This window comes from Phyllostomus discolor, chromosome 7 (genome assembly GCF_004126475.2).
Source record: "Phyllostomus discolor isolate MPI-MPIP mPhyDis1 chromosome 7, mPhyDis1.pri.v3, whole genome shotgun sequence".
Classification (NCBI taxonomy): Eukaryota; Metazoa; Chordata; class Mammalia; order Chiroptera; family Phyllostomidae; genus Phyllostomus; species Phyllostomus discolor.
The window spans coordinates 9078343-9105532 of NC_040909.2; the positions used below are offsets into that span (position 1 = coordinate 9078343).

Here is a 27190-nt window from a genome sequence, read left to right on the forward strand (position 1 = left end):
AATTATTTATTTTTAGAAAGAGGAGAAGGGAGGGAGAAAGAGAAGGAGAGAAACATCAATGTGTGGTTGCCTCTCATGTGCCCCACACGGGAGACCTGGCCTGCAACCCAGGCATGTGCCCTGAGTGGGAATCGAACCGGTGACTCTTTGGTTTAACAGGCTGGCACTCAATCCGCTGAGCCACACCAGTCAGGGCACGAATTTTTTATTAAAAGTCAAAAGAGGAAGTATTCCAGCTGTTTCAAACTCCTGGATCCAATGACATGTTTTTGTTTTTGTTTTTTACTCCCCCCACCCCCCGCAAAAAAAAAAAAAAGAAAAAAGAAAAAGCATGCACTTTCCAATTCAGGATGTCACAGTGTTCCAGAACGGTGGCTTCCTGAATTCAGCCATCAGGTCCTAGCCATTCGTAGGACCTCGGTGCACCTTCCACAACCCTTGTCCTGACCACGTCGGCCTGAAGCGCTTGCTGCGTTCTCTGACATTCAAAAACATTTCACTCGGGACATTTTTGTCTGTAATTACATCCTGCTTGTGTTGCATTGTTGCTTATGTGTTTTTGTTGTTGTTTAACAGACGTGTGTCGTGTTAACCACAGTGTCAGTGTCAGCTCTCTGGCGGTGGTCTCTCTCTTAACACCTAGTGTAGCCCCTCCTCTGGCAGGTACTTGATCTGTGTTTTGTTGAATGACTCCATTTCTCACCTGGAGGTAAGTTAGCTTACAAACAAGCCAAGATAGGCTAGCTCTGTGATGAGGCTTTATTTTCTTGCAAATCATTGAAATAATTTTACTTTTATACATTATCCCTATTTGTAGGTTTTCATCCGAAAGGGCACTATTGGTGACAACATTTACAGCGTTCTTTTCTGTCCTCGTTGATTTTATCATCTGATGTAGGAGGTACAGCAGGAGCCAGTGTCAGTAATGTCTGTCTCAAAAGGTTGTTTTTTTCTTAAACCACAGATAATGAAACCACCACCAATCAAGTTTGACCCCAAACTACTGCATCTACCAGCACACTCAGGTAGGTTCACGGAGGCTCCACGGAGCACACAGACCCTGTGCAGACGGAACTTTGGTAGCAGATGAATGTTTTACTCATAAACAGAGAAATGTCTCTTTTCTTGCCGAGGGGCTGTTCTCTGGGCAGCGTTCTGTAAGTTACAAACAACCTGTGGCCCGTTTGTGCCTGCCTTTGGCCTGACGGGGCCGCCCCGGCTGCCCTGTACTCTTGTGCAGCGGGGCGGGGGGCAGGGGGAGTGCCTGTAAAGCTGTGTGAGTTTTCCTGTTGTGGGGGGGGGCTTCTCCTGCCCTTCCCTTTGCAGCGCCCCCTGGCTTCCCAGCGCTTACGGTGCGGTTGTGGCTGTGGAGGGTTGGGAGCCGCAGTGGAGAATGGAGATCCTGCTCGGGGACCCAGGGCAGTTGAGGACGGGGCCGGATGGCTCACCCTCGTGGGGAGGGGGTGGGAACGGAGATGCGTCGAGCAAGAGAGTTACGTTCCCTTGGGCCTCACGGGAAGTCGGAGTTCGGGGCAGCATCAGAAGTTTTTATGTGCCCTATGCGTTGATATATTTTGCTTGATGAAGTGGTTAAACTAGATTTGAAACTAACTTCTTTGCCATAGCTACAATAGAAACTATGATTTGAAATCAAATCAAAGTAAGTGTAAAAAAGTAAAGTATATTCAAATTTAAATAAAACCACGCCAAGTAGAACCACAATTTGTGGGAACCTAGAGGATTATTGTCAAAATACTCTTCTCCCCCTTCGAGTTGTCCTGGGAGGTGACGGTCGCAGGTTGTGTTGCGTCAGGGTGGAGAGCAGCGGGGCCACGCTGACTTTGAACGGCGTCTCCCGTCCTGGTTTCTGCCTTCGGTTCGTGTAGGGGCATGGGGGCAGGGTCGGGGGGTGGGGGGCTCCAGGTGACTTCAGCTGTCATGCCGACCTGGTTCTGCTCAGCGGAGCTCGCTGGAACCTTTTAACAGCTATAAAACGATGGGCTTTTCTACTGTTTTAAGGCTAGATTGCTGTGTACACAGACTCTGCTTTTTCATAACACAGTTTTATAACTTTGCACTTTACTGTATGCTCAGTGGCAGGGGGAATCTCCTTTGGGCATCTGCTTTTGACAATGTATTTTAAAGTGTATTTTTCTGTGGAACTAGTTAAAAAAGTCTCCACGGGAAGAAAGAGAAATGAGTATAAAAGAGTAAATAAAAATAGTGTCAGCTAGCCCTGGCTGGCGTAGCTCAGTGGATTGAGCGCGGGCTGTGAACCAAAGTATCACAGGTTCGATTCCCAGTCAGGGCACATTCCTGGGTTGCAGGCCATGGCCCCCAGCAACCGCACATTGATGTTTCTCTCTCTCTCTCTCTCTTTCTCCCTCCCTTCCCTCTCTAAAAATAAAATAAATAAAACCTTTAAAAAAATAGTGTCAGCTGTGGAGTGGGTTGGTTTTGACGGCAGGAGGTCCCGATGTCTTCCGTACTCGGCTGTTGAGATTCCGGTTTGCTCTCTCCTGGGGTAGTTCTGGGAGTCCCGTGTCACGAGACCCGCCTTTGAGACTTTCTTTCCCCCCCTCTCAGTGGAGAAGCTGGCCCTGCTCAAGGACCAGGACTGGAACGCCTTCCTGCAGCAGGCATGCGCACAGGTCGACTCCAGCGAGAAGACGGCGGCGGCCTCCCGGGCCAAGCTGAACCTCCTCTGCTATTTGTGCGCGGTGGCCGGTCAGAGGGAGGTGGCCACCAGGCTCCTGCACTCCCCGCTGGTAGGTCGTCGAGTCGTGCCACAAAGACCGCTTCCACGGTCCCTGCGTCATGCCCTCTGCATGTCGCTCACGTATCTCTACAGCGATTAAAGTGAGTGCTAAAATACCCACTTGATTTCATCACAGTGAACGAGTGATTTAGCAAGATTGTAGGTTTGTCAAAATTGTCCTCTGCATAATCCTCAGGTCTAAAGCCAGTTGAGCAGGCAGTGACTTTGAACTTCCTTTTGTTACTACTTGGGCTTGCATTTTATGTTAACTGGTTACAACTGCATGGTGTTTTCCACATCCCAAACCCTAAGACAGAGGGACCTGTTCGTCAGTCAGTACCTGGCACGAGCTGCCCACGCAGAAGCGAGGTTCCTCGGTCGGGTCCCCTGGTGCACACCAAGGTTTCTGACGTGACGCGGAGGGGAGACGGTGGGTCCCCAAGACTGTTCCCCTGGGAATGTTCCCCCTCAGACTGGCGTGGCTTATCCGTGGGGCCGTGGGAGTTTGCGGAGCTTTTGAAGTCCTTCCCAGAAGGAAGCCCCAGTGATCTGGCGTGTGGTCCTCGGGGGGCCTCCTTTGGGAACTGGCTCGAACATCGAAGTCGTTTGCTGTCAGGGGAGTTTTAAGTTACTTTGTTGGTGCCTGGAGAGTGTTTAGGGGGAGAGGGACAGGACACATTTGGGGAATATAGCTGGGTATGAGAAACTGAAAGCACTGTGTGTAGTTTTTATTTTTATCTTACTCATGTACACGGTGCTTTTGCATTTTTGTGAGTAACTGTATTCTTGGCACTCTCATTGCAGTTGTACGCGGGTGTGAGTATCTAACTTTGCGGTCACTGTGGGTGGTCTCATGAATGAAATGTGTGTGTTTGTTTTTTTTTTCATCCCAGTTCCACCTGTTAATCCAGCACTTGCGGATAGCTCCAAACTGGGACATGTAAGTAGCATGTGTATTTTAATAATGTATCCTTCATTGTGCCAGTCAGTAGCTAGAACAAACGTGTCTATCCAAGGCCCATACACACTTGATCACGAAATCTTCTGAGGGAACGATGCCTCAGAATCGTAGGCAGTTAGTTGCTACGGGCATCTCGACAGCAAATGGAAAACGATTTCAAAAATAGTCCTTTCCCTAATGTTGCGGACGTAGCTCCAGGATTGTATACAGCGTGTCTGGAAACTTCATGGACTGTTACTCTTTCGAGTGTTCTGTATCGAGTGCTTTGCCCTTGACCCTGGGCTTTAACGTAGCTGCGCTTCCAAAGGAGTTTTCCGTGCCCCGGTAACTTTGGTTCATGCAGCGCCTGCCTTCCTCACGACGTTCTGTAAAGTCGAGTGGGATCGAGATCCGTAAGCTCTTGACGGGAAGACCGGGCTTGCTTACGGGGGCAGGGACAGCACGCTGTGGCAAGCAGCACCTTGGACAGAGCGTTAGAAGGCTCTAGGCTCTGGGCTCTGGCTCCGGCTGCCCGCATGGCTTCTCCCGATGATGACCTCTTCCCTGGGCTCAGCCCCCCGGGGGAACCTGTGTGGGGTCACGAACTTGCACAGACTTTGGACTCAGACGGACCTGCGTGGGGATCACAGATCTGACCCCCCCACCCACCCCCTGGACAAGTCTGCTTTAACGGCTGAGCCTCAGTTTCCTCATCTGCAAAATAGGGAGAGCGTATCTACCGCGTAGATCTTTGGTAGTCATTCCACTTTGGATGAGAGAAGCATATGGAATAGTTTGCACGGTGCCAGGGTCTCGGTGGCTGCTCAGTGCACAGGGCGTGGGGGTTGTCATCATCATCATCAGGTGGGCTCGTCTCGTGGGACTGTTAGGAGAAGCCTGTGGGAGCGTGAAGGTGAGGGGTTTTGTGAGTGTGGCGGCGGCCGGACATCCCGAGGGCCGGCAGAATCTGGGACAGCCGCTGCGGTCACAGGATGCTTCTTTCGGATAACGGTTCGTGTGCATTGTCTTACGTTATTCTCCCAAGGTAAAAGCTGGCTTTACCTAATAGGGTTCTCAGGTAACGTCTGAGTGTGTAAAAGGTTGAGAAGATTAGTGGCATGCTCATTAAAAATGAACCAACGAGATCAAACACTTCAGCTAAAGTTTAAATTACATCCTCACATAGGGTGCCCCCTGCTTTCTCTGTTTGGGGCTAGTGAGTATGGCCAGTGATACAATGATGGACGTTTCTGTGCTCACATCTCTGTGCCTGTCTGTTTCTTTTACCTCTTAGGGCAGGTTTTCACAATTACAGTGAATGGCTAGAAGGCAATGCATGTTTTTGTGGTTCCTGTTAAATTCCTGAATGCTCTTTAGAATGTTTGCGTCAACATCATTCCCAATGGGTGTGTATAAAATGCGCTTTTCTTAAAACTGTCAGCGGTGGACGGTTGTCAAATTTTGTGACCTCTGTCAGTCAGCCTCACTGAGGCCTAATTTGCATATAATTATACAGCTTACTTTGATCAGTTGCGGTGAAATGTACATAATATAAATTTCACTGTTTTAGCCATTTTAAGTGTGCAGTTCAGTCGTCATTAAGTGTATTCACAGTGTGCGACTGTCGCCGCTGTCAGTTGCCGGAACTTCTCCATCACCCCAAAAGGAAGCTTTTGCCCATTAGCCAGTAGTGCCCCTTCCCCTGCTCCCAGTCCAGGTACCTGCTGTTCTGCTTTTTGTCTCTGAATTTGCCTCCTCTGGGTACCTGGTGTAAATGGGGTCATAGAGTATTTGTCCTGTGGCGTTTGGCTTATTTCATTGAACTTAATATTTTCCAAGTTATTTTATGTTGTGGCATGTATCAGAATTTCGTTTCTTTTTAAGGCTGAATACTATTCCATGCGTGCAAATGCAGCATTTGGTTTATCTTTCTATCTGTCGGTGAATACCGGCGTTGCTTCTGCCTTTTGGCTGTTGTTGTTGATGCCGCTCTGAACGACGGTTCACGAGCACCTATCCCAGTCCCGGAGTTCGGTTCTTATGGGGTGCGCCTCAGAAGGGGATTGCCTGGTCGTACAGTGGCCCTTGGTCCACCTTCCGGAGGGACCTCGTTTTCCATAGTGGCCATGCCAATTTGCGTTCTTACCAGCAACACGCGGGAGTTGCCATTTTTCTGTTCTCTCCCAGGACTTGTTTTCTGTTTGTTTGCTTTTTCCCCTTTGATGGGAGCTACCCTAGCGGGTGGGAAGCCACATCTCATGGGTTTGATTGGCATTTCACTGTGACTGGCCATGTTGAGCGTCCTGATGATTGGCCACTTGTGTATCGTCTTTGAGGAACTGTCTGTTCAAGCCCTTCACCCATTTTTTTCCTAATTGGGTTGTTTTTTTTTAATTTTGTTGACTCGTAGGTGTTCTTTATATGTCCCGGATGTAAACCCCTCATGAGATAAATGATTTACATGTATTTTCCCTCATCCTGTGGGTTGCCTTTCCACTGTGTGGGTAGTGTCCTTTGATGCCTAAAAGTTTTACATTTGTATCTTGTAACTCTTGGTTCAATGTCCTGCTAAATGTTTTCCACGTAACACCCCGGCCTTTTTTAATCTGTGTGCTAGGAGATTTGAGTGGCTAAGTGAAGAAGGGTTGAAATCCCTGGGAGTTACTGCTGTGTGTCAGAGCTCTGGCAATGGGAACGCCTCCCTGCGGTCCTTCTCCGAGTCTTCCCCCTGGGGGTCCCGCAGGGTCGTTTTCGGAGCCTGGGAGGCAGAGGCTCGCTGGCTGCTCATCCCAGGGAACACACAAGTGTCCCTCCGTGAGAGCGGGTTTTCTTCAGCTCACGCACTCACCCGTTCTTTTTCAAATTAAAAAAAAGATTCTCACCCAAATGAATTTTCTATATGAAATAAACTTTTTTGAGTCACCTGAAGTGACATTTAATAATTGATCAGCTTAACTTCCTGCTGGATAGTGAAACAAACACCTCACTAAAACTAGTGTTTAGTAGTATCTGTTACAATAGAACAGTATCGGTAACACTTATGATTGTAAAACTTGGCATTACAGTGAATACATAATATGAACATACAGGGCGGGGCAAAAGGCAGGTTTACAGCTGTGAGTAAGCAAAACAGTTTATTCTTATTTGTTAATTATTGTATAATTTTTCAAATGAACAGCTGTAAGCCTGCTTCCCCCCCCCCCCCACACTGTGTACATTTCACACTCCTGATACAATTTACTACTTATGTATAAAATCACTGGTCCACTAATAAGCAGAACAGAGACCTTTAGCCAAATACCTGTGTGCTCAGAAATGAAAGGGTTAATTACCGTGTCCTTCTCCCAGCTTAAGGCCTTTTGAAAATGTTTTTCATTTTACAGTTAAAGTGCAACTTGTTTGTTTTTTGTCACTTTTACAGCTGGTACTGCGGAGGGAGGGCGTTGCTGTTCAGGTTTCTGGGTGCACGAGCATTTCTCCGGGCTCTGGTGGTGGGGGTGGGGGGAGTGCGTGTTCACCCTGTCTCGTGTCAGTTCTCTCTCAAGTTCATGTTCATAATGACTCAGTGTAACCACCCTGGGGGTCGCTTCCCTCTGTCCCTGCCTCCCGTTCAAAAACTCTTTCCTCTCCGTTTGCAGACGGGCCAAGGTCGCTCGAGTGATCGGCTTACTGGCCTCCCACACGGCCGAACTTCAGGAAAATGCACCCGTTATTGAGGTAATTTCTCGTGTTACTACTGAAATGCTGTGAATGACAGAAAGATGGTTCCTCCTTTCGTAGTTCAGATTATGCGGCTTCACTGACCTGCATGAAGCTCCCCGGTGAGTTGTGCCAATCATGGTAAAACGACAACCGCCGTGGACCGCCTGGCTCACGTGCAGCTGAACACGCAACACACACTTGGCTCTTAAAGGCGGCGTGGCGGAGGTCCCGGCTCCGGGCTCTGCTCGTCACCCCACTTACGCTGGTACAAGGCCTGTTCCGTGAGGGGAAGGTGTCTGTGGGTAGAGGGCACAGAGGTCAGGAGACAAGGGATGGCTCGTGGCACAGAGCCCGGGGAAGACGGGCCATAGGCCACGGCTGCAGCTGAGTGGCTGCCTGCACCCCTGTGGGGTCCCTGTGCTGGGGGCCCCCTGGAACTGGGACTGCGGACGGTGGGTTCCGCTACTGCAGGGGCTCCTCCTGTGGGTCTGGGCGGAGGGTAACTGCAGTGATCGGTGATGAGGTGCCCTGCTCCCTGCGGCTCCGTGCCTGAGGCCTGACCCCCTCCCCTGCCCCACCAGAGCATTTGGCCTGGCAGGTGTTGAACCACACTTGTCCCCATGCTCCTGGGCCAGTACCTCCCTCCCTGCAGCCTGGGTACCTCTCCAGGTGTTTCCCCAGCTCCTCTTGCCGCGACTTAATAAGCGTCGTGTTCCTGATGCCCGGGCTGCCCTTGGGAGGAGGGGCTGGGTGGGAGTTCCGGAGCCCTGCGAGCCTCCATCCTGCACTGGCTCCCTGTGGGGTGCTTACCTGTGTTTTATTAATTCAAGATGCAAGTTGGGAAAAGTCACACTTACTCCATTATAAAAAGCCCAGTAGTGTATATTTAGCTATCTAGGCAAGTGTTCTGAGTTAAGCGCGCCAGATTGTGAACCAAGGCCTGTTGGATAACAAGGAGTTTGCAGAGTAATTGGAAACTGTGCCAGGTGCCCCTGCAGTGCCGTCTGTTATTCAGTGGGCTGTCACACTTGAAGCAGCCACTAGAGGTCGCTCAAACACTGGAAACAAAGTTCCTCAAGTTCAAGAATTTTTCAACTTCAGGAAGAAGCAGGCTTAGCAGATGTATGGTACCATATTTCATCTTTTCCCTGTTTCCTTGTTTTTTTTTTTTTTATTTTCGAGTTTCTGCTGCATGAAATGCAGTTGCACTCCATTGGTGATTGATGCCATTTGTGATGAATGAGAGCAGAGGCAGCCTCTCCAGAAAAACGCAGTCCGTGCCTTGTCCACCGTGTTAGGGGCTCTGAGAACCCAGGGGGGCCTGGTGGGGAACCTCAGGTGCAGGGGTCTTGACGCCAGGTTTCTGTGAAACTCTCAGTTAGGAGTTCGTAGGTAATTTCCCCTAAATTATTATTAAAATTTCAAGCGTGAGATGTGTCCGATTTCTCCAGTAGGTTTACTATTCGTGGACAATGCAAATTGTGGCTGAAGATCCTACAGATAGTTTAAAGGCCTAGAACCTCACCTTATCATTCATGTTCGTTCCCCACAGTTCCTTGCAGTGAGGAAACGTGTATTTCGGGCCCTCGGTCAATGTTGCAGGGTTTCATAAATGATGAAAAGAATGGTAGAGGACTATGTGTTACGAATTTGCTACAGAGAGGCAGAAGAGATGGGGAAGACTGTTTTACTATCTGTAAGATGTAGTTCAAGGCTCTTTCATCTTGTTCTGTCGTCAGCAGTTACAGAAAAGAGCTGCTCATCACCACGTGTATGTATTTAACAGCATTTACTGAACTGTTCTTCGTCTCTTCCACAGAAAACTGTAGCCTGGTTCTTACTCAGGCTTTTCCTCGTAGATAACACATTTATCAGCCAGTGATCCCTGTGGTTCGTGTGTGTAATAATTTTTAAGAAATATTCCTGATATTTTGGTAGTGTATGTAGTGTATCTAGTCTCAAGCATGCAATGGATGTATTTTAGGAAATTGAATGTAGAACCCTAAAATTTAGAACTGGACAATATTAACAGGCATTATAGTTTGACCCCTTCATTAAATGTTTTTATTATGGGAAACTTCAGCACATAAAAGTGGAGAGGCTGGAATAATGAGATATCGTTCATTTCCAGCAGTTATCAGCACTTTGCCAATTTTGTCTGTCTGTCTTCTTATTTCTTGCTCCCTCTCCCTCCTTCCCCATCTCCTCCCTTTCTCCCGAATACTTTAGTGTATGTATCTAACAGAAAAGAATTTTAAAAAATGTAACCACAATCCCATTATCACACCCAACAAAGTCGTGCTAAAATCCATCTCACATCCAGTCGGTGTTCAGATTTCCCTCATGGTCTCCTCCGTGCCAGTGGGTACTTTCTCACTGAGCCAGGACTGAATTAAGGTCCTGTATTGCATTAAATGTGACTCTTAAGTCTCTTAATTTCACACATTTCCCTATTTTTCTTAGTGCCACTTATTTATTGCAGTCAAACTGTCGTTTGTTGGAGCCAAACCTGGAATGTCAGTCATTTTATTCTAAACTTTGGGCACCATTTAACACGGGGGTCTGTCACCTGCATTTCACGTGAGCTGCTGGTTAGGCATGTGGCCTTGATTAGGCTCAAGTTCAGTTTTATGGAGGGAGGGTAGGGATTCTTCAGGGTTGGTGCTCTGTATTTCTTGTTCCCTCCCGGAGGAAGGCGCGTCCTGTCCGGTTGCCGCACTGTAAGGATGCTACGATTGCTCACTGGCTTCAGGTGTTCTCAGCCTTATCATTACGAACTTTCCCATCCCTCTCACCTGGGAGTTTCAGCACCCATGGGTGATCATTACTCAGATGCATCGGTCCCAACTTAGGGTTGCAAAAAGATAATTTTCTCCTTCTACAATGCCTTTCTCATTTCCAGCTGGGAGTTTTCCTTGTAGAAGAACTTTTCCGTATCACCCAATTGGTTATCTTAAAATCAATTTCTTTAGCAAGGGCAGGAAAAATGATTGTTTTCTCTTATAGACTAATTTTCAGAATAATGAGTTGGCGCTTTAGTCATCTCGATAAGTGTTCGATGAGATTTAAAAAAAATTAAGATCTTATGGCTTCCTATATGTATTTATATAGTTTAGTCTTCGGTAGTCAGCCATCAGTTTTTTTTGGTGTTTAAGTTGTCCTGGCTCGGTACAAGGAAGCCCTTTCGAATGTGCCCCTCTCCCCTTCCAGTGTCACCCCGTTACAGCCTCCGATGACCCCCTTTCCGTCAACAAGGTTTTGCAGACTCATCTCGGGGACAGTCAGCTTTGGTTCTGGCGTCGCTTCCGGAAGCGGCCGTGTTTCACTGCGGCCGTATTTCACTGCAGCCGGAAACGGTGCTTAGACAACACGGTCCGGGTCGGGGTGTTTATTAGTCGTTGCCTTCTGTGTAATATGGAGTGTTTCTCTCATTGCTGTCAAGATGTTCTCTTTAGTTTCGATTTTCTGCAGTTTGAGTATGATACATGTAGTTGTCTTCTTCACATGGCTCTTGGTTGAGGGTCAGCAAGATTCTTGGAAATGTGAGGTGATGCCTATCATCAATTCTGGAAAAATTTCAATGATTATCCCATCAAACATTTCTTCATTCTCATTCTATATTACGCGTATATTATGTTGTATGCATGTATTGTATGTGCTCTTACATTGTATGAAGAAGTAGTGTAATGTTGATTTAAGGTGAATGTTGTAATTTTCACATGCCATCGTAATCAGAAGCATATCCAGTCAAAAGTTAAACTAAGCTATAGCTAAACAGTCAATGGAAGTGATAAAATGGAAGACTGAATTAATACTCAATCCAAAATACGTCAGGGTATGGATCACAGGGTGCGGATGGACTGTGGGAGCTGGGGGAGGGGAGAGGCAGGGCAGGGGAGAGCAACAGGGGAAATTTGGATAATGTAATAGAACAACTAAAAAATAAATAAATCAATAAACAACCAAACAAGCATACCCCCCCCCCCACAAGTCAGGATGGTAGGAATAAAGGAAGAAAGATCAAACGGAACAAGCACAAAGCAAACAGCACAGTGACAGACTGAACCTCACCCCATCCACGTGACTGCATTAGGGTCCAGTGCCCTACATACTCCCGTCAGAGGCGAAGGTGGTCGTACTGGAGGAAAGTGAGCAACCGAGCTGGGGTCAGTTTACATGAGACATTCTTTAAGTACCAGGGTGGGCTGAAACCCGTGGGAAAAGATATACCATGGGAACCCTAATACTAAGACAGTTCGTGTGGCTACATTAGTAACAGAGTAGACACCCAGGGAGTGTTACCCGAGATGAAGACATCGTTTTATGATGAAAGTTTTGATTTGTTAGGAAGTAGAGTTGACCTTGAACAGCACAGAGGTCGGCGGTGCCAGCCCCCACGCCGCTGAAGACCCACGTGTAACTCTGGGCTCCTCCACAATGTCACTCCCAATTCATAGCCCCCGCTCCCCAGCAGCCTCACCGGTAGCATAAACGGCTAACGTATGTCAGTGTTTGTAACGCGTATTGTATACAGTATTCTTACAATGAAGGAAGCTAGAAAAAATAAAAGATAATGAAGAAAGTCCTGAGGAAGAAAAATGCATTGGCAGTATTTATCGGAAAAACTCTCCATGTGTAAATGGCCCCGCGCAGTTCAAAGCCCTGGGTTCAAGGCTCAGCCGAACGAACGATCCTTAATTCGTGTGCTCCAGCTAACGGCACTTTCAAGCAGGTGACGGAAAAACGGACAACGAGAAGGAAGAGTAGGAAACTCTCTTATTGTTGTTGGATGTTCTGTTTAACAAGCAGGCAAACAGTCACAACGTGTAAGAGTTAAATGATACGAATGAAATCAAATTAACTGTCACTTGTAGCACACTAATTCCAGCTGCTGGGCAACACAACCGTCTTGAATGCGTACCACACACCCACTGAAACCACGTTCTTGTCCACAAAATGTGTCCTAATCACAAAGGATTGAAGTAAATGGAATTAAGTCAATGAAATAAAATAAATGAAAATTTAGGGTATATTCTCTGACTGCAATGAAATGAAATTAGAAATTGGTAAGATAGGGATCTTATCAATTTAGAAATCTAGAAAATTTTTTAAATGTTTAGAAGTTAAGCAAAGTACTTCTAAGTAACTTGTGAGTCCATGAAGACCTCAGAGGACTTAGACAGTATTTTAAACTAAGCGGGAGCAAGGAGGAAATAGCCCATAGCTGGGAACGCTCCTGCTAGGACAGCGGGTTCTGAAAACTCCAGCGTGCATCAGAACTCCCCCGGGAGGTTTGTGGGAACGCAGCTTGTGGGCCCCCCTCCCCCAACCCCCGAGTCTCTCCTTCAGTGGGCCTGGATGGCGCGTGGTAATTCGCAAGTCTGATAAAGTTCCTGGCTGATTTTTTAAATGCTCCTGGGTCACAGACTGTACCTCTGAGAGCTGCTATAGAAGAAATAAGGAGTGTCTAAGTTTCAGTGAAGAAACTCAGAAAAGGAGAGCAAATTCGGTGCAGTTAAAATAAAGGAAATCTTAAAAACAAGAGCCGAGACCAGCGCACCGGAAGAGAAACAGTTGGTAAAAACCAGTGGAACCGTAGTCCGTTCTTCGGTGACTTAAAGGGAGTCCACCTCTACCCAGGCTGAGGAAAAGGAAATAGGAAGAAAGTAAAAACGACCACTTCCAGGACGAAAAGGGAGGTGGAAGTGTAAATCCAACATCCATCAACAGGCGCTGAGGTGGTGGCCGGAGTGGCCTCACGCCCACACACTTGCTGTCTCAGTGAAATGGACAAGGTGCCCAAGGCACACCTTTCCGGACCTGATCCAAGAAGACAGAAAAATCTGGAGAACCCTACGTCTGTTAATACATTGTTAACCCTCCCCCACTTCCCCCCCAAAAAAAGACAACAACCACCCAGCTGTGGGCTTAGATGACTTCACTGGTGAGTGCAACCCCCACATGTACATATACACACACACATATGTGATAGCGTGTGCACTAATATATGTTTCATTTATTCACATTTACATTCACTCACCATCAGGTGCACTCAGCTTCATGAGGAAGTTCAGTGCGGACCACAGAGCGTGGCAGAGGTCTCACGACCGGGGCAGAACCGGTGTGAACGTGGCTCACTTCACAGTGGGGAAGCGTGGATGGGAGAGAGGGGACCGGGACGGTGCAGTGCAGCTCAGGGTGGGGCACGTGGCATCTCTGAGGTTCCTCAGAGCGGTTTGTCTTCTTTTTCCCATCTCCCTCCCTCCCTCCCTCCCTATCTTATCCACCTACCTATCTTCCCTATCACTCTTTAGCTTTTTGTCTAAGTACCTGTGTACATCTGGGAGTGTTTGTGTATTCAGGCTGTAAGTCCTTGTCAGGTGTATGGTTTACAATATCTTCTCCCAGCTGGCGGCTTGTCATTCTATCCTCTTCCTGGTGTCCTCCAAAAGCAAAGTTCTTGACTTCGATGAAGTCTGAGGTGTCCATTTTTTTCTTTTGTGGATATGCTTTTGATGTCATGTCTTAAAAAACAATCTGTGTCCAAGGCCACAGAAAGTTTCTTCTTTGATTTCTTTTTCTAACATTCCTGTAGTTTTAGACTTCATATTTGGGCCGACGATTCATGTTGAGTTAATTTCGCACAAGGGTGTTAGGTATAGATCCGGGTTTTTTTAAATTTAGTTTCTTGCTTTTAGTCAACGAATATTTTTTTTTTAGATTTTATTTATTTATTTTTAGAGAGGGAAGGGAGGGAGAAAGAGAGAGAGAGAGAAACAGCAATGTGTGGTTGCTGGGGCTCATGGCCTGCAACCCAGGCTTGTACCCTGACTGGGAATCGAACCTGCGACACTTAGTCAATGAATATTTAATGAGCACTTTCTTCGAGCCAAGTGCTGGGATAGGCACCGGAGGCGATGAGCAAAACAGGTGTTGCCTCTGTCCTCCCGAGCCTTGTGCTGGACAGAGGAGGGTCCAAGAGAGAGAGGAAGCCGTGAAGGAGACTGAGAAGGAGCGGTGGGGAGGTGGGGAGAAATTCTGGGGAGTCACTTCAGTGGAAAGAAGAGAGGACCCTGTGCTACGAAGGAGGAACTTTAAAAAAAATGGTTTCTGAGAGTTAGGTTGAGTTGAACACAAGTTTCTGTTGGATTTGGCGAGATGAGTGTTTGTAGTGAGTCATGGGCGGAGGAGCCAGATGGGAGTGGCTGTGTGGCAAACCAGAGGTAAGTGGGGGTTATGTACATCTAGATAAGGGTGTTTGGCAAGGAGTGTGAGGCCCATTTAAATGCTAATGAGAAAGATTCACTCCTGAGGGAGGGAGGCGGTGCAGATAGAGGCTGGACTGGGGCTGACTGGCGGCATCTAATGGGCAGAAGGGTATTGGCCTCCAATCAGAGAAGGGGCCCTTCCTCTGCCAGGTGGAGGGAGTGGGGGATGAGGTTCGGTGGTGGGAGGGTGAGGGATCTTGTATCCAATGGCCTCTGGTGGTGGAGTTCATCAAGTTCACCATCAGAAAGGGGGACGGAGTGCCCCGGGCATTTGAGGTGGAGGAGAAGCTGCGAAGCTGTCCTTGCAGAGAATGGGGAGCTGGCTTACGAGGGAAAAAACAGGGTTTCCTAGGAACCGAGCTGGTGATTAAGAATTTAAGATGAAAGAAGCCACTTTGCCCGGTTGTGCGACAGTCTCCTGATGATGCTCCGGTTTCAGCCGAGGGAGGGGTGGAGTCTGCCGGAGGGAGAGCGCGGCTGCGTCTGTCCAAACCCTGCACCAAACGGCCCTGTGGGCTTTGCGTCTGCCACCCAGAATCCAGTCTGTGTGGGGAAGAAGGTAGTGGACTCACCGGCTTGGATGGTCTCGTTGAGTTTAAGAAAGGCTTGCAGAAGGGCTTTGAATGAGGGTGCTGAGAAGACGTGAGTGGGGCTCAGGGGGTGTTTGAATTTGACAGGCACTGGAGATGCCGTGGGGGCTCCCGGGACTGGGTGAGTGGCTGAGCTGGAGGAGCAGGTCAGGGAGGCGAGTGGTAGGGTGAAGGGACTGGGCGGTCCAGTCTGCGGGCCTGCCCTCCTCACGGACGCCCACCGGGCTGACGGGGAAGACAGGAGTGCGTGTGAACAGGAAGGTGGTGGGCAAGGAGCCAGCATCCCCAGTGGGCAAGGAGAGGGAGCGGGGTTGGTTGTCAGGGGCACTGAGGAGGAGGTAACAGAACGGGATTTGTGACACCCCACGTCACTGGGCCTTCGGCAAGACAACGCCTGGGCATGTTCACAGGAGTGAGGACACCATCCTCATCTTGCTTCCAAATGCACTTTGAGTTAGAGCCGAGATTACGTGTCCCCGGGCAGGGCGACAGGAAGCACAGAGAGACAGGGTTCCCACCGGAGTCTCGGAGAAAAGGCTCTCTCTCTCCCCTTTGCATATGGAGCTGGTGAAACTGGCCCATCTTATGGACTCGGTCATCAACAGCGTCGGGTGTGCCAGCGCGTGGGTCACAGCTCAGGACAAAGCACGTGCCGGAGCGCCGCCAGCGGGAAGGACGCTCAGCAAATCGTGTTCCTGTTGGCACTGTCCTGTCTCCTTGGTGGTGGCAGTGCGTAAAAACGGCGCTGGAGGCTTTGCTGTGAGAACGACCGCTGTCTGAGCTGTGGGCTCAGACGTGCCCCTTCCCGTGGTCACGCCCCAGCCCCGCGGCGTGTCTTGCGCTTGCTGCTGCCTTGGTGGAGTCTCCCCAGGAGTTCAGTGTTGGGGGGCTGCAAGGTGCCACCTTTCACGGCAGACACTGTTGGCCATTTCTGGCTTGTTTGTAGCCCTGATCCCAGACTGACATTTATAATCCTCCTCATTGTCAGTTTCCGTGACTTTGCCCTCGTAGCTCCCTGCTCCCCAGACCTCTTTTCCGGCGCGTTTGCGGACAGCGTGAGAGACATCGGTTGAAAATGGTGAAATCAGAGTTGACCGGCATTCCGGTCTTTGTGTAGAATGAAGTGAAACACGTTGGATTCGCTACATTAAGCCATGATGCAGAAGTGGATCTATGTGGGGGAACTGCCGTATTTGAATCACTTCTGCCTACAAATTAAACATCTCACATCAAAGAATTCTTAAAAGGCACGCTTCCTAATTTTTTAGAACGACAGAATTCATTTAATTTCTCACCCGACAGCTTGTAGAACAATTTCTAGCTTCAGTGTTTTTTTTTGGTTTTGACTAATTTTTATGCTCCTTGTACCTGAGCCGTGAATGTACCTCTGTTCTGTTTTACAGCAGCGGTTGTGGGGCTTCTAGGTGTGAATGTGATGTCAGGCAGTCGTCCTCGGTAACCGAGCACAGCGTCACACTTAATTTTCTATCAGATGAAAGAGACGCGGACGGAGAACCGGTGATGGAAAGAACTGCAGGAAACACAGCTCATCAGAGCTGACCCCTGCAGCAGAAACACGCGATTTATAATGAGCTTCCTTCCTATTTCCGTCACTTGAGGAGTGTGGAAGAGGCGGCTGGTGCGAATATCGGCCCGGGCAGATGGTGGTAGTTGTGTATAGCAGGCTCAGAACCGTGGTATGGGAGTTTCGTTCATCGGGCCGTAGCCCTGACGGGTCCCGACATCGACAAGACTCGGTTTTAATAAAGCACGATGCTAACTCGATGTGTTTAGAAAACATTTCTGTGGTGGGCGTAATCGTGTTCTGTTCCCGAATAAAAACGTCATTTAACCCGTTATTTACACACACACACTTACACACACACACACACACACACACACACACAATCTCTACCAGCAGGTGCTTACCTGGGAAGGGAGGGCCTCCCAGAAGAGGGAGGGAGTCCCTGGCATGCACATGAGGCCTGGTTTCCTCCGCCGGAAACAGCCTCTCCGTTCGTCTTCGCCAGGTGTAGTCTGGGGCTGCCGGAGGGAAGCAGAGAAGGGCGGGAAGAGGGGGGATCTCTGTCCGGTATAGCTGCTGAGAGGCCTGGCTGCGGAACCCTACGGGAGCAAAAAGGCACCGGTGTGAGCAGCATTATTCTGTCTTTGTCACCGAGGCTGGATCCCAGATGGAGGCCGCTGCTTGAGGAGGGAAAGGCAGCCGGGCAGTGAGAGCAGATGCCATGGGAGACCGAGCCACCTCCCTATGGAGTGTGTGCGTTTGTTTGGCTCGGACTTACACATTCCATTTCCATTTCAAGGTAAAACGCTACTGTGCACAACCAATGTTGCGGTAACGTCCAACTCACTATGGGTCAGGCCCTGTAGTGTTCCCAGGTCAAGAACTCGTGTCCTCGGGGCTCAGCAACCAGGCAGGTGCTGCTTTCCAAGTGGAGAACAGCTCTTGGCAGAAGGCAGGCCAAGGCCTTGTCCCAAAGTCCTAGGGTGTGCGCTGCTGCGGCCGCGGCTGCAGCCATAGCCTTCGTGCAGCAGGCCTGTCTGCACAGGCAGTTCCGGCAGCACCAGGCCTGCCCCGGCGTCCGGGCTGCTTCCATCCCGCACGGCACCTGCACCTGCACCTGGCACGTGCTGTCAGGTCCCCTGGGGCAGGGGGAACAGGGTGGGAGATGGACACAGGTGCGTGGACATAGCCTGGAGCTCGTCACACTGCCCCACCCAGCCGCAGGGGTGGTGTGTTTGTTTATTGATATTCTTACAGTTTCCCTTTTTAATTTTGTAGTTCTTTACAGTTTCAAAATGACAAGTGGGAAAGCCGCACAAGTGGCACCACCGTGCGGTGAGCTCCCGGATGCTGTCTGACACGTACGCGAGTGAGAGGCCGGTCGCTGCGGCATGACTGCGCAGGTTACGTGACGTGTGTCTGTTTGCAAGACGCTGGTGCTCCCAGGCAGTTCCTGTGGTGCTGCCGGCAGTTCCGGCGGTTTTATCTCTTCGAGGATCCACAGCATTAGGTGTTTTTAATTTCTAGTGCCGCTCACTGACACACGATGCCAGTGGGCTATAAAGTGGAGAGATGGTATATAAATCCCTGTCGCTGACTTGGTGAAGCAGAAAGTTGGGTTTGGGTTTTGAATGTAGTATGAGGTTGACTTTAAAAAAAAACAACAACAAACCTTTTATTTTGAGATAATTTTAGATTCACGTGAGGTGGTAAGAAATAATGCAGAGAGAGATTGCATGTACTCTTCATCCCGTTTTCCCCAAAGGTAACATCTTGGAGAGCGATAGCACAATATCCACAACCACAATGTTGGCATTCAGGCAGTGAGGCCACAGCTTCCACACCCCGAGGGTCCCGTCTTTCCCCCTTTCAAACCACGCCCACTTCCTTCTACTGCATGTTCCTCCCTGTCCCTGGCCCCCTGGCAACCACTAACCTCTTTTCCATTTTTTTTTTTATAGAGGTTCACTTTTTTTTTTAAGATTTTATTTATTTATTTTTAGAGAGGGAAGGGAGGGAGATAGAGAGAAACATCAATGTGCGGTTGCTGGGGGTTATGGCCTGCAACCCAGGCATGTACCCTGGCTGGGAATTGAACCTGCGACACTTTGGTTCGCAGCCTGCACTCAATCCACTGAGCTACGCCAGCCAGGGCTCCGTTTCTATACTTTTGTCGATTTGAGAATGTTGTGTAAATGGAATCCTATGGTATGTAACCTTTTGGGGTTGGCTTTTTTCATGTTTAGCATAATTCTTTGTAGATACATCCAGGCTGTTGTGCGTCTCGGTAGTTGGTTCCTTTTTATTATGTAATTGTATTCCACAGTACGGTGGTGCCACAGTTTAACCGTTTACCTGTTGAAAGGCTTCTGAGTCTTTTTTCGGTTTTGACAGGTGCGAATAAAGCTCCTATACACCTTGATGTAGTGTTGTTGGTGTTGTTTTAATTTTGGGGGGGCTGGTGAAAGTTTTCATTTCTCTGGGATAAATGCTCAGGAGTGCAGTCGAGTGGGCTGTAAGATAACTCCACAGTCAGTGGAGTGTTTTCTGTTTTTGTGTTTTTTTTAAAGAAACTGACGAGCTCTGTCCCCCATGGCTGTATCATTGTCTGTCTCCATCAGCAAAGTGTGAGTGATTGTTTCTCTCCATCCTCAGCTGCAGTTGGTGGCGTCACTGTTTCCTGTTCCTGCCGTTCCGATAGGCGTGTAGCGATGCCTCCTTGCGGGTTTAACACGCCTTTCCCTGGCTGGCATCGACGTTTACGTGCTCCCCTGCGGGCTCCGTGTCCCTTGGCGCAGCGCCTCTATGCTTTTGGCATCAAGCTTGCTCTTCACCTAGGCCTGGATTCTGGAGACGTTACCCTGTGTTTTGTCCCCTGCTTCTATAGTTTAATGTTTTACGTTCAAGTTTGTGATCCAGGTTGAGTGAATATTGGGTGTGAAGTGTCAGATGTACGTTGAGACTTTCGTTTTGTTTTGCCCTTTGGAGGGCCAGCCGCCCCAGCAGCACTCGTTGAAAAGAAGGACTTGGCTCCACTGAATCGCCTTCGCAGCTTCGCCGGAGATCAGCGGGCCACGCTCGTGTGCGGCTGCTCCTGCGTTCTCTCTGCTCTGGTCCTGTGATCAGTGTGCCCCGCGCCCCGACGAGGCCTTGCTGTCTTGATTACTGTAGCAGTATTAACCTTGAAACCAGGTCAAATAATTGCTATCACTTGATTCTTCTTTTCTGAAATCGTTTTGGCTTTTTAAGTTCCTTTGTCTTTCCACATACATGTTACAATAATCTTGACAGTAGCTACACAAAATTTTTTCTGGGATTTTGATAGGGATTTTGTTCAGCTGGACCTATCACATTGGGGAAAACCGACATTTTTGTTGGGTCGTTTTGTATTTGTGTGTGAGATGGTGACTCAGGAGACAGTGGCTCAGGGAAATAAAGGTTATCGGACTCATAGGTCTTAGAGACAGGTGTGGCATGCCATGCAGGGCCACGTGGGAAACCAGCAAGGTGGCCAGGAGGCTGGGGCCTGCGGCAGGTATGGGGTGCAGGGAGAGTTTAGATTGTGGCCTTCATTGGGATTTTGTGGGGGTAAGTAAGGCCAGGTAAGGCAGGCAAACAGCTTAGGATGGGCTGGTTTGAATGGTTTTGGCGGGTTTTTGAGTTTGAGAGAGAGTCTTTTTTTTTTTTTTTAAAGATTAGAGAGGGAAGGGAGGGAGAAAGAGAGAGAGAGAAATATCAATTTGCGGTTGCTGGGGGTCATGGCCTGCAACCCAGGCATGTGCTCTGACTGGGAATTGAACCTGTGATGCTTTGGTTCGCAGCCTGAGCTCAATCCACTGAGCTACACCAGCCAGGGCGAGAGTCTTTAGTTGCATGGCAAGTGGCCCTGGGCTGATTAAGGCAGAGGGCTGTTTGTCTCCTGGGGCATAAGGGACAGATAGAGGGGGTGTGGCCCCGAATCAGTTAGTTAGCCTATCAAAGCTGTGCTCTGTGGGGGGGGGGGGGCGGCCCTTCACCACCTGCAAGACTGGGCTCATTTCAAGAATGGCTGTCGCTCCCAGCCAGGGTGTGTTTTTTTAAAGGATATCAAAGCATAGTATACAAGAAATAAAATATACACACAACATTCATCTCTCCATTTATTTAGATCTCTGAGTTCTTTAAAAACATTGTGCAGTTTTAGCATACAGATCCCATACAGGTTTTGTTAGATTTACACCTGAGTATTTAGTTTTCCTAGTGATTGTAAATGATATTTTTATCAATTTCCATATGTTCATTGGTAACATGTAGAAATACAATTGACTTTCAATGTTGACATTGTATCCTGTGATCTTGCCAAACTGACTTATTAGTTCTAGGAGTTTTTCTTCCATTCCTTGGGATTTTCTTTGAAGACAATAATGTCATCTGCAAATAATTATCTATTTCATACCGGGTGAGATATGATGGTTTGTGTTATTTTAGTTATATCCTTTTGATGTCTGCTTATTTTCTGCCTAGTGGTTTTATCAGTGGTTGAGGGAAGGGTGTTGAAATTTACAACAACAATTGTGGATTTGTCTGTTTCTTCATGTATTTTACAGCTCCTTTGTTTGGTGTGCACATTTAGGATTGGTGTGTTTTTCTGGGTGGATTGACCCTTTTATTATTATGTAATGATTCCATCGGTCCCTGGTAATTTTCTTTGCTCTGAAGTCTACTTTACTGGAAGTTAATATAGCCAATTCCTGCTTTCCTTTGTTTACTGCTTCCAGAATATATTTTTTTCCCATCTTTCTACTTTCAGCCTGCTTCTGTCAGTATAGGTAATGTGAGTACATTAGTTCTTGTAGACAGTACATACTTGGGTCATATTTTCATTTTGATTTTTTCGTGGTGATTTGAATTGATTCTTTTTTATTTTTTAGTTTAACGCTAGGTGTTGTAGTAGTTTCAGGTGTAAAATACAGCGATGCGACATTTGTGTGACTTACAGTGTGATCACACTGAGTCTGGTCATCACCTGTCACCGTGCGAAGGTATTACGGTGTTGTCGACTGTAGTCCCGTCACCTTTTTCACCCATCCCCCTACCCGCTCCCCTCGGGCAGCCAGCAGGGCGATATTTTACATTCAGCTCTGTCTTCTAATGATTACATTTAGACTATTTGCATTTAAAGTAATGATTGATGTTTGGTCTTAAGTCTGCCATTTTACTTGTGTGTGTTTGTTCTTGCTGCTTTTTTTGTTTCTGTTTTCTTTTGACTGCTTTTGTATGAGGTAATGAACTATTTGAGAATTCTAGTTTGATTTTTAGTGTTTTACAGGATATGTCTTTGTATAGATTTCGGGTGGTTGCTCTCGGTGTCGTGTACATAACACGCGTATAGTGCATCTGTGTGTAATTACATGCGTATGGTACATCTGTGGGTAATTACACGTAACTCATCATCACAGTCCTCGAGTGTCAACATTTTACCAGCTCAAGTGAAAACTTACCTCCCTTTTCAACACTTTAACTTTCCTCACTTTCATGTAATTGTCTTAAACATATCCTCTAAGTACATTTAAAGCCAAATCAGACATTTTTATATTTGCTTCAACTACCAAGCATAACTTAGAAAACTTGATAGAAGCAGAGCCTATTGTATTTCCGTCTTTTTGCCTGTTACTTACCATGGTCTTGTTTCTTTCCTGATATTCCAAGGGTTTTTCTTTTATCGTTTCTTTTTTCTTCAGAATACTTTCTGTAGCCATTTTTTTGGGTGACAAATGGCTATTTTTGTAGGTAAGAAAAATGGCTGACCATTACTAATTTCGGATGGTTCATTGTAATACTAGAGAATGTTTGGTAGAAGTCGAAGGGAAAGGAAGGCCTGTGGAAGTGACCTGCTGCAAGGGCCAAGGTGAGGTGCGTGGTTCCTGGCTTCTCCTGGGCCACTTCATGTAGAGGGTTTACTGTAGCAGGCGGTGTGTGGGGAGAGTTAAACACTGTGGTATATCCATGGAGGGGAATACTACTCAGCAATGAAAAAGGACAAGCGACTGGTACACGCTCCAACCTGGGTGAATCTCAAATCATGATGCCACTTGAAAGGAGCCAGAAAAGAGAATACATAGTATACAGTCCTGTTTACATAAACTCTAGACAATGTGAATTAATGACAGGTGGTAGCATTGGTGGCTGACTCGGGAGGAGAGAAAGGGCGTGGGATAGAATTAATTACCTCAGGGGCTCGAGGAGACGCCCACGGCAATGAACGTGTACATGTACACATATGTCACTTGTGCCTGGTGTTCACTTCACACACATGTGGTTTATGGTGTGTCAGTTGTAGCTTAGTGAAGCTGTTTCCCATCCTCGAGTGTTCTTCCACGGCATGACCGCTGCCCGGCGCACCCCCATGGGACTCCCACCCCTCCCTGCCCTCGTCGTCAGATTGCTCTGGAAGTTTTAAAAATGCTTCTTCCAGCGCTTATGCTGCTGTCTTTGCCGATGGTAAGAAGCAGTCTTGTCCGTGCACCGCGCTCGGAGCTACATTGTTTCAGAGCGGGGGCCCTCATTTACGCGTCTCTCTGAAGCCATTCTCCCTGCTTCCTGGTCACAGGGTGGCGGCGTTAACCCGTGTCCTAGTGCATGAGCTCTGGCCATGAGTGTGTGTGGTTTTCTCAGCATGACCACTAGGAAATTAACGACATTGGATAAATGCTGCTGAGTTTCAAAGTAGGTTATATTGAAACTCTGGTGCAGTGTTTCTGCTCTCAGATAGTTTTGGAGGAATCTTTTAAAAGTTTATTGCAAGGTAAGAGTTTCCCGAAGTGGGGTGTGCCGGAACATGCAGGGATCTGGCCCGACAACCCCTGTGCTCAGGCCCTGAGGAGTGGCCGGCGTGAGGAGCCGCTGGACCGCCTGCCTGCGTCCCCTGTCTCTGGAGAGGCGGGAGCAGCTGCCCGACAGGGTCAGCGACGTGGTGAGCGTGCTCAGTCATCGACGAGCGCTCTCCGGATGTGAGTTTATTTTACTGGGTACATTGTTACCTTCACAGGGGAGAGTTACTATTTTTTTTTTCAGGAATAAGGTTCATATTTTGAAAATCATTTGGAAGCTAGTTTTTAAAAATGGAAGGTGAATTCTGTAGAATGTCTTGCCTTTTATACATAGGTTAAAGAACTGAGAGATCCACATGAAATAATAATACCTTTTTTTCTTTTCAGGCAATTACCCTCTTAACTGAATTAATTAGGGAAAACTTCAGGAACAGCAAATTAAAACAGTGCCTTTTACCCACCCTCGGGGAGCTGATCTATCTCGTAGCCACCCAGGTGAGTCTGATTCACTGTGTTGCTCCCTGGCATGTTCTGACCTATCCCGGCCCACGAGTCTTCGTGCCCCGTGAGAGTTTGAGAGAGTTCTCTGACTTTGCCGCTCAGAGCCTGCCTCAGGGGCTTGGGAGTGAGTTTACTTCTGGTGTCTCTCCGTCTCTCTCTCTCTCTGTCTGTGTCTGTCTGTCCCAGCCTGTCTGTCTGTCGTCTTCCCTCTCTCCCAGGGCCTGTTTCACTCATGCAGGCGTGTCCAGCCTTCTGGCGTCTCTGGGCCACACTGGAAGAAGAGTTGTCTCGGGCCACACATTAAATACCTTGTGACACATAATCACATAAAAAAATCTCATGTTTTAAGTAAGTTCACGATTTCATGCAGGGCTGCACTCACGGCCATCCCGGGTCCCATGTGGCCTGTGGGCCATAGGCTGGACACCCCTGCTTCAGCGTGTAGGAGATTTTCAGGTCGTATTTTACCGCCAGTGGACCGAAAGTACTCCGTAGTTTGCTGCTGTCTTTGAGTCCTTAACATGGACATAAGAATATGTGACATATTTCTTAAGTTACTATATGGAAAGGCTCTTGAATTCAACAAGGGAAAATTTAGTGTTTCATTGACGTACTTTCAGAATATTACCGAGTAGCTATTGGTAATGAGTTATTCGTTTCATTTAACACTCTTGAGAGTTTTAAATAAGTACTGGTTAAGTTATGAGCTAATCAGGTGGTCTCATTGTGTTGCTGATATTTTGGTTCTAGAACTGGCTTAAGTGTTCGTTCATGTTACCTGCGTGTCCTTAGTACGTAAGTTAAACCGACTTCCTGCACGATCCACATTTGAAGACAACAGCCATGATGGCTGTAAAACGCCAATACTTCAAATCATGTAGCTCTATAATTAGGATGGACACGGCAGAGCTCTTCTTGTTCTCCCTTTTCGTAAGTGTCTGGGCTGTTCCCAGCCCTTCGCGTGTCAGAACGAACTTCCAAATCAGCTCGTCCAATTCTGCAAATCATTTTTAAAAAAAAATTGCATGGAATATGCAGCTCAATTTGGGAAGTACTGATGTCTTTATAATTTTGAGTCTTCTAACGTATATTTGGAACGTGTATCAGTCAATTAGGAAAGTACTGGTATATTTATGGTATTTTGTCCTCCAGCGTCCAAAAAATGACATTTTCCTACATTTATATTTTAAAAAAATATTTTCATTAAAGTTATGAGTCTGTTCTAATTTTGTCTGGTTCTATTTGAAATAAAAATTTCCCTCCAGCTTCATGGAGGTGTACGTGGCATGCAGTAAACTGCACACGTTTAAAGATTACAGCTTGATCAGTTTGGATCAACATGCATCAGAAACCCGTTGTAAAAATTGAGATAATGACCCCGTCTGCCACCTCCCAGAGTCTCCCAGCACCCTTTGTACTGCCTTCCTCCCGCCCAGCTTCCTGCCCCCAGGCAGCCCGGGGTTCCCCTTCTGTCCTGGAGACAAGGTCCACTGTCAGGATCTTACACGGATGGAACCATACAGCCTCACGTTCCTGTTGTTTCTAAAAATAGATCTAGAGAGTCGTTGTCCTCAGTGCTTGCTCTAATTGGATATAAGCTCGGCTCTTTCAGTGAAGCCCGTGTCTGTGGCCGCGATGTTTGACCGCATCTCATGGTAGCAGGACCCGAGAAGGGAATCCTGTCCCCGGGTCCACGACAATCAGCGTTTTCGTGGGCTGAGGGCTTCTGTGTGACTGTCACTTTGGATATACATACACCTTAAAGTCTCAAGCCAGTGCGGCCCTTGCGAGTCTGACCTGAAGTGATGCTGTGGGTGAAGCAGACCTAAGCGCTGTCCTGCCGATGCGCTGGCATCACCCCTGGTGACCAGCTCGAGGACAGAGGACCAGTGGGTGATCTGCAGAGGGAGTCCTGGGCTGGCCAAAGAGCCTGTTACCTTTTTTTTTCTGTGAAACCAAAGACACATTTTTCATTTGCACCAGTAACTTTATTGATTTGGATATTTTGAGTGTGTTGGCTCTCTCCTGCTGTTGGCTTCTGGTGGGTAGAGGCCAGGGTGCTGCTAAACAGCTTCCAATGCATACGACAGCCCCACAGGAAAGAATTGTTTGGCCATAATGTCAATAGTACAAGAAACTTCAAAAGCACTTCTGACACGTTCCATCAGTCACAGCACCTTCTCCGCACCCTGCACAAATCTTTTGTTGTTTCAGTTGCGTTTTTACCTTTCTTTAAATAGTAAGCATAACACGCTGAAAATGTCATGTATTTTCTGCTGCCTTCAAATTCACCGATTTGGTAAGTTGTTTTTTAATGCACACTGATATGACAGCTGTCACAACACAGTCTAACAAAGTTGTTTCCGATGAAGTCAAAGACAACTAAGCGCTACTAGAGCCATCATACGGAAAAAACGTAACGGACTTTTTGGCCACCTCAGTATAAAGCAATACAGGTACAGTTCCTGTATTTCTTTCTTTTGTCAGAAACACCTTCCACCTCAGTCCAGTTATTCTTCTTTTGTCATTTTCTTTTTTGCCCACAATCATTTGTCACCTGACCTGTTGCAAGAACTCCCGGACGGTCTCCTTGCTTCATTCACTCATGTGTCCGTGAAAGCCTGCTGTCCACACGTCACCCGGAGCGAGCCTGTTAGGAACACAGGGGTGAGGGCTGTGTCACTCCTCACTGCCCTCCAGGGCTTCTTGACTTGCTCATTGCCATACATCCCTCCTGTTGCCTTCCAGGCCCTTGCAGGCTGCCTCCCAGTGCCTGTGTGACCCCACCCTCACTCACTGTGTCCCTCCCAGCTTCCAGCCACACTGCTCTGCCTGCAGTCCCTGGGCAGCTCCACGCCCTGCTCCCCGCCTGCCTGCACGCTTCTGCACTTGCCGCTCCTCCGGCTCTCAGCGTTTCCCCCAGATGTCTGTATTTTCTCTCTGTTCGAATGGATCCCTCAGAAGGGAGGCTCCATGCAGCACGAGATGGAGCCACCCCGTCTGCAGTCTTCCTCTGATGCCTCGCCTGCCGGGTTTTATTTTATAGCGCCCGTCAGTCTCTGGGCTGACTTGTTCTGTTTACTGCTGCTGCTGCTGC

The 27190-nt window shown here is 47.9% G+C and overlaps 1 protein-coding gene across 1 annotated transcript in view; it reads left to right on the forward strand.

Moving 5' to 3' along the window:
- Positions 1-27190, forward strand: part of ULK4 (unc-51 like kinase 4) — a 317975-nt gene that overhangs the window by 26456 nt on the left and 264329 nt on the right. Inside the window, 5 exon segments of the mRNA XM_036030480.1 lie at positions 965-1025; positions 2587-2768; positions 3652-3698; positions 7337-7415; positions 23980-24087. Of these exon segments, the coding sequence (XP_035886373.1) occupies positions 965-1025; positions 2587-2768; positions 3652-3698; positions 7337-7415; positions 23980-24087 (477 nt within the window).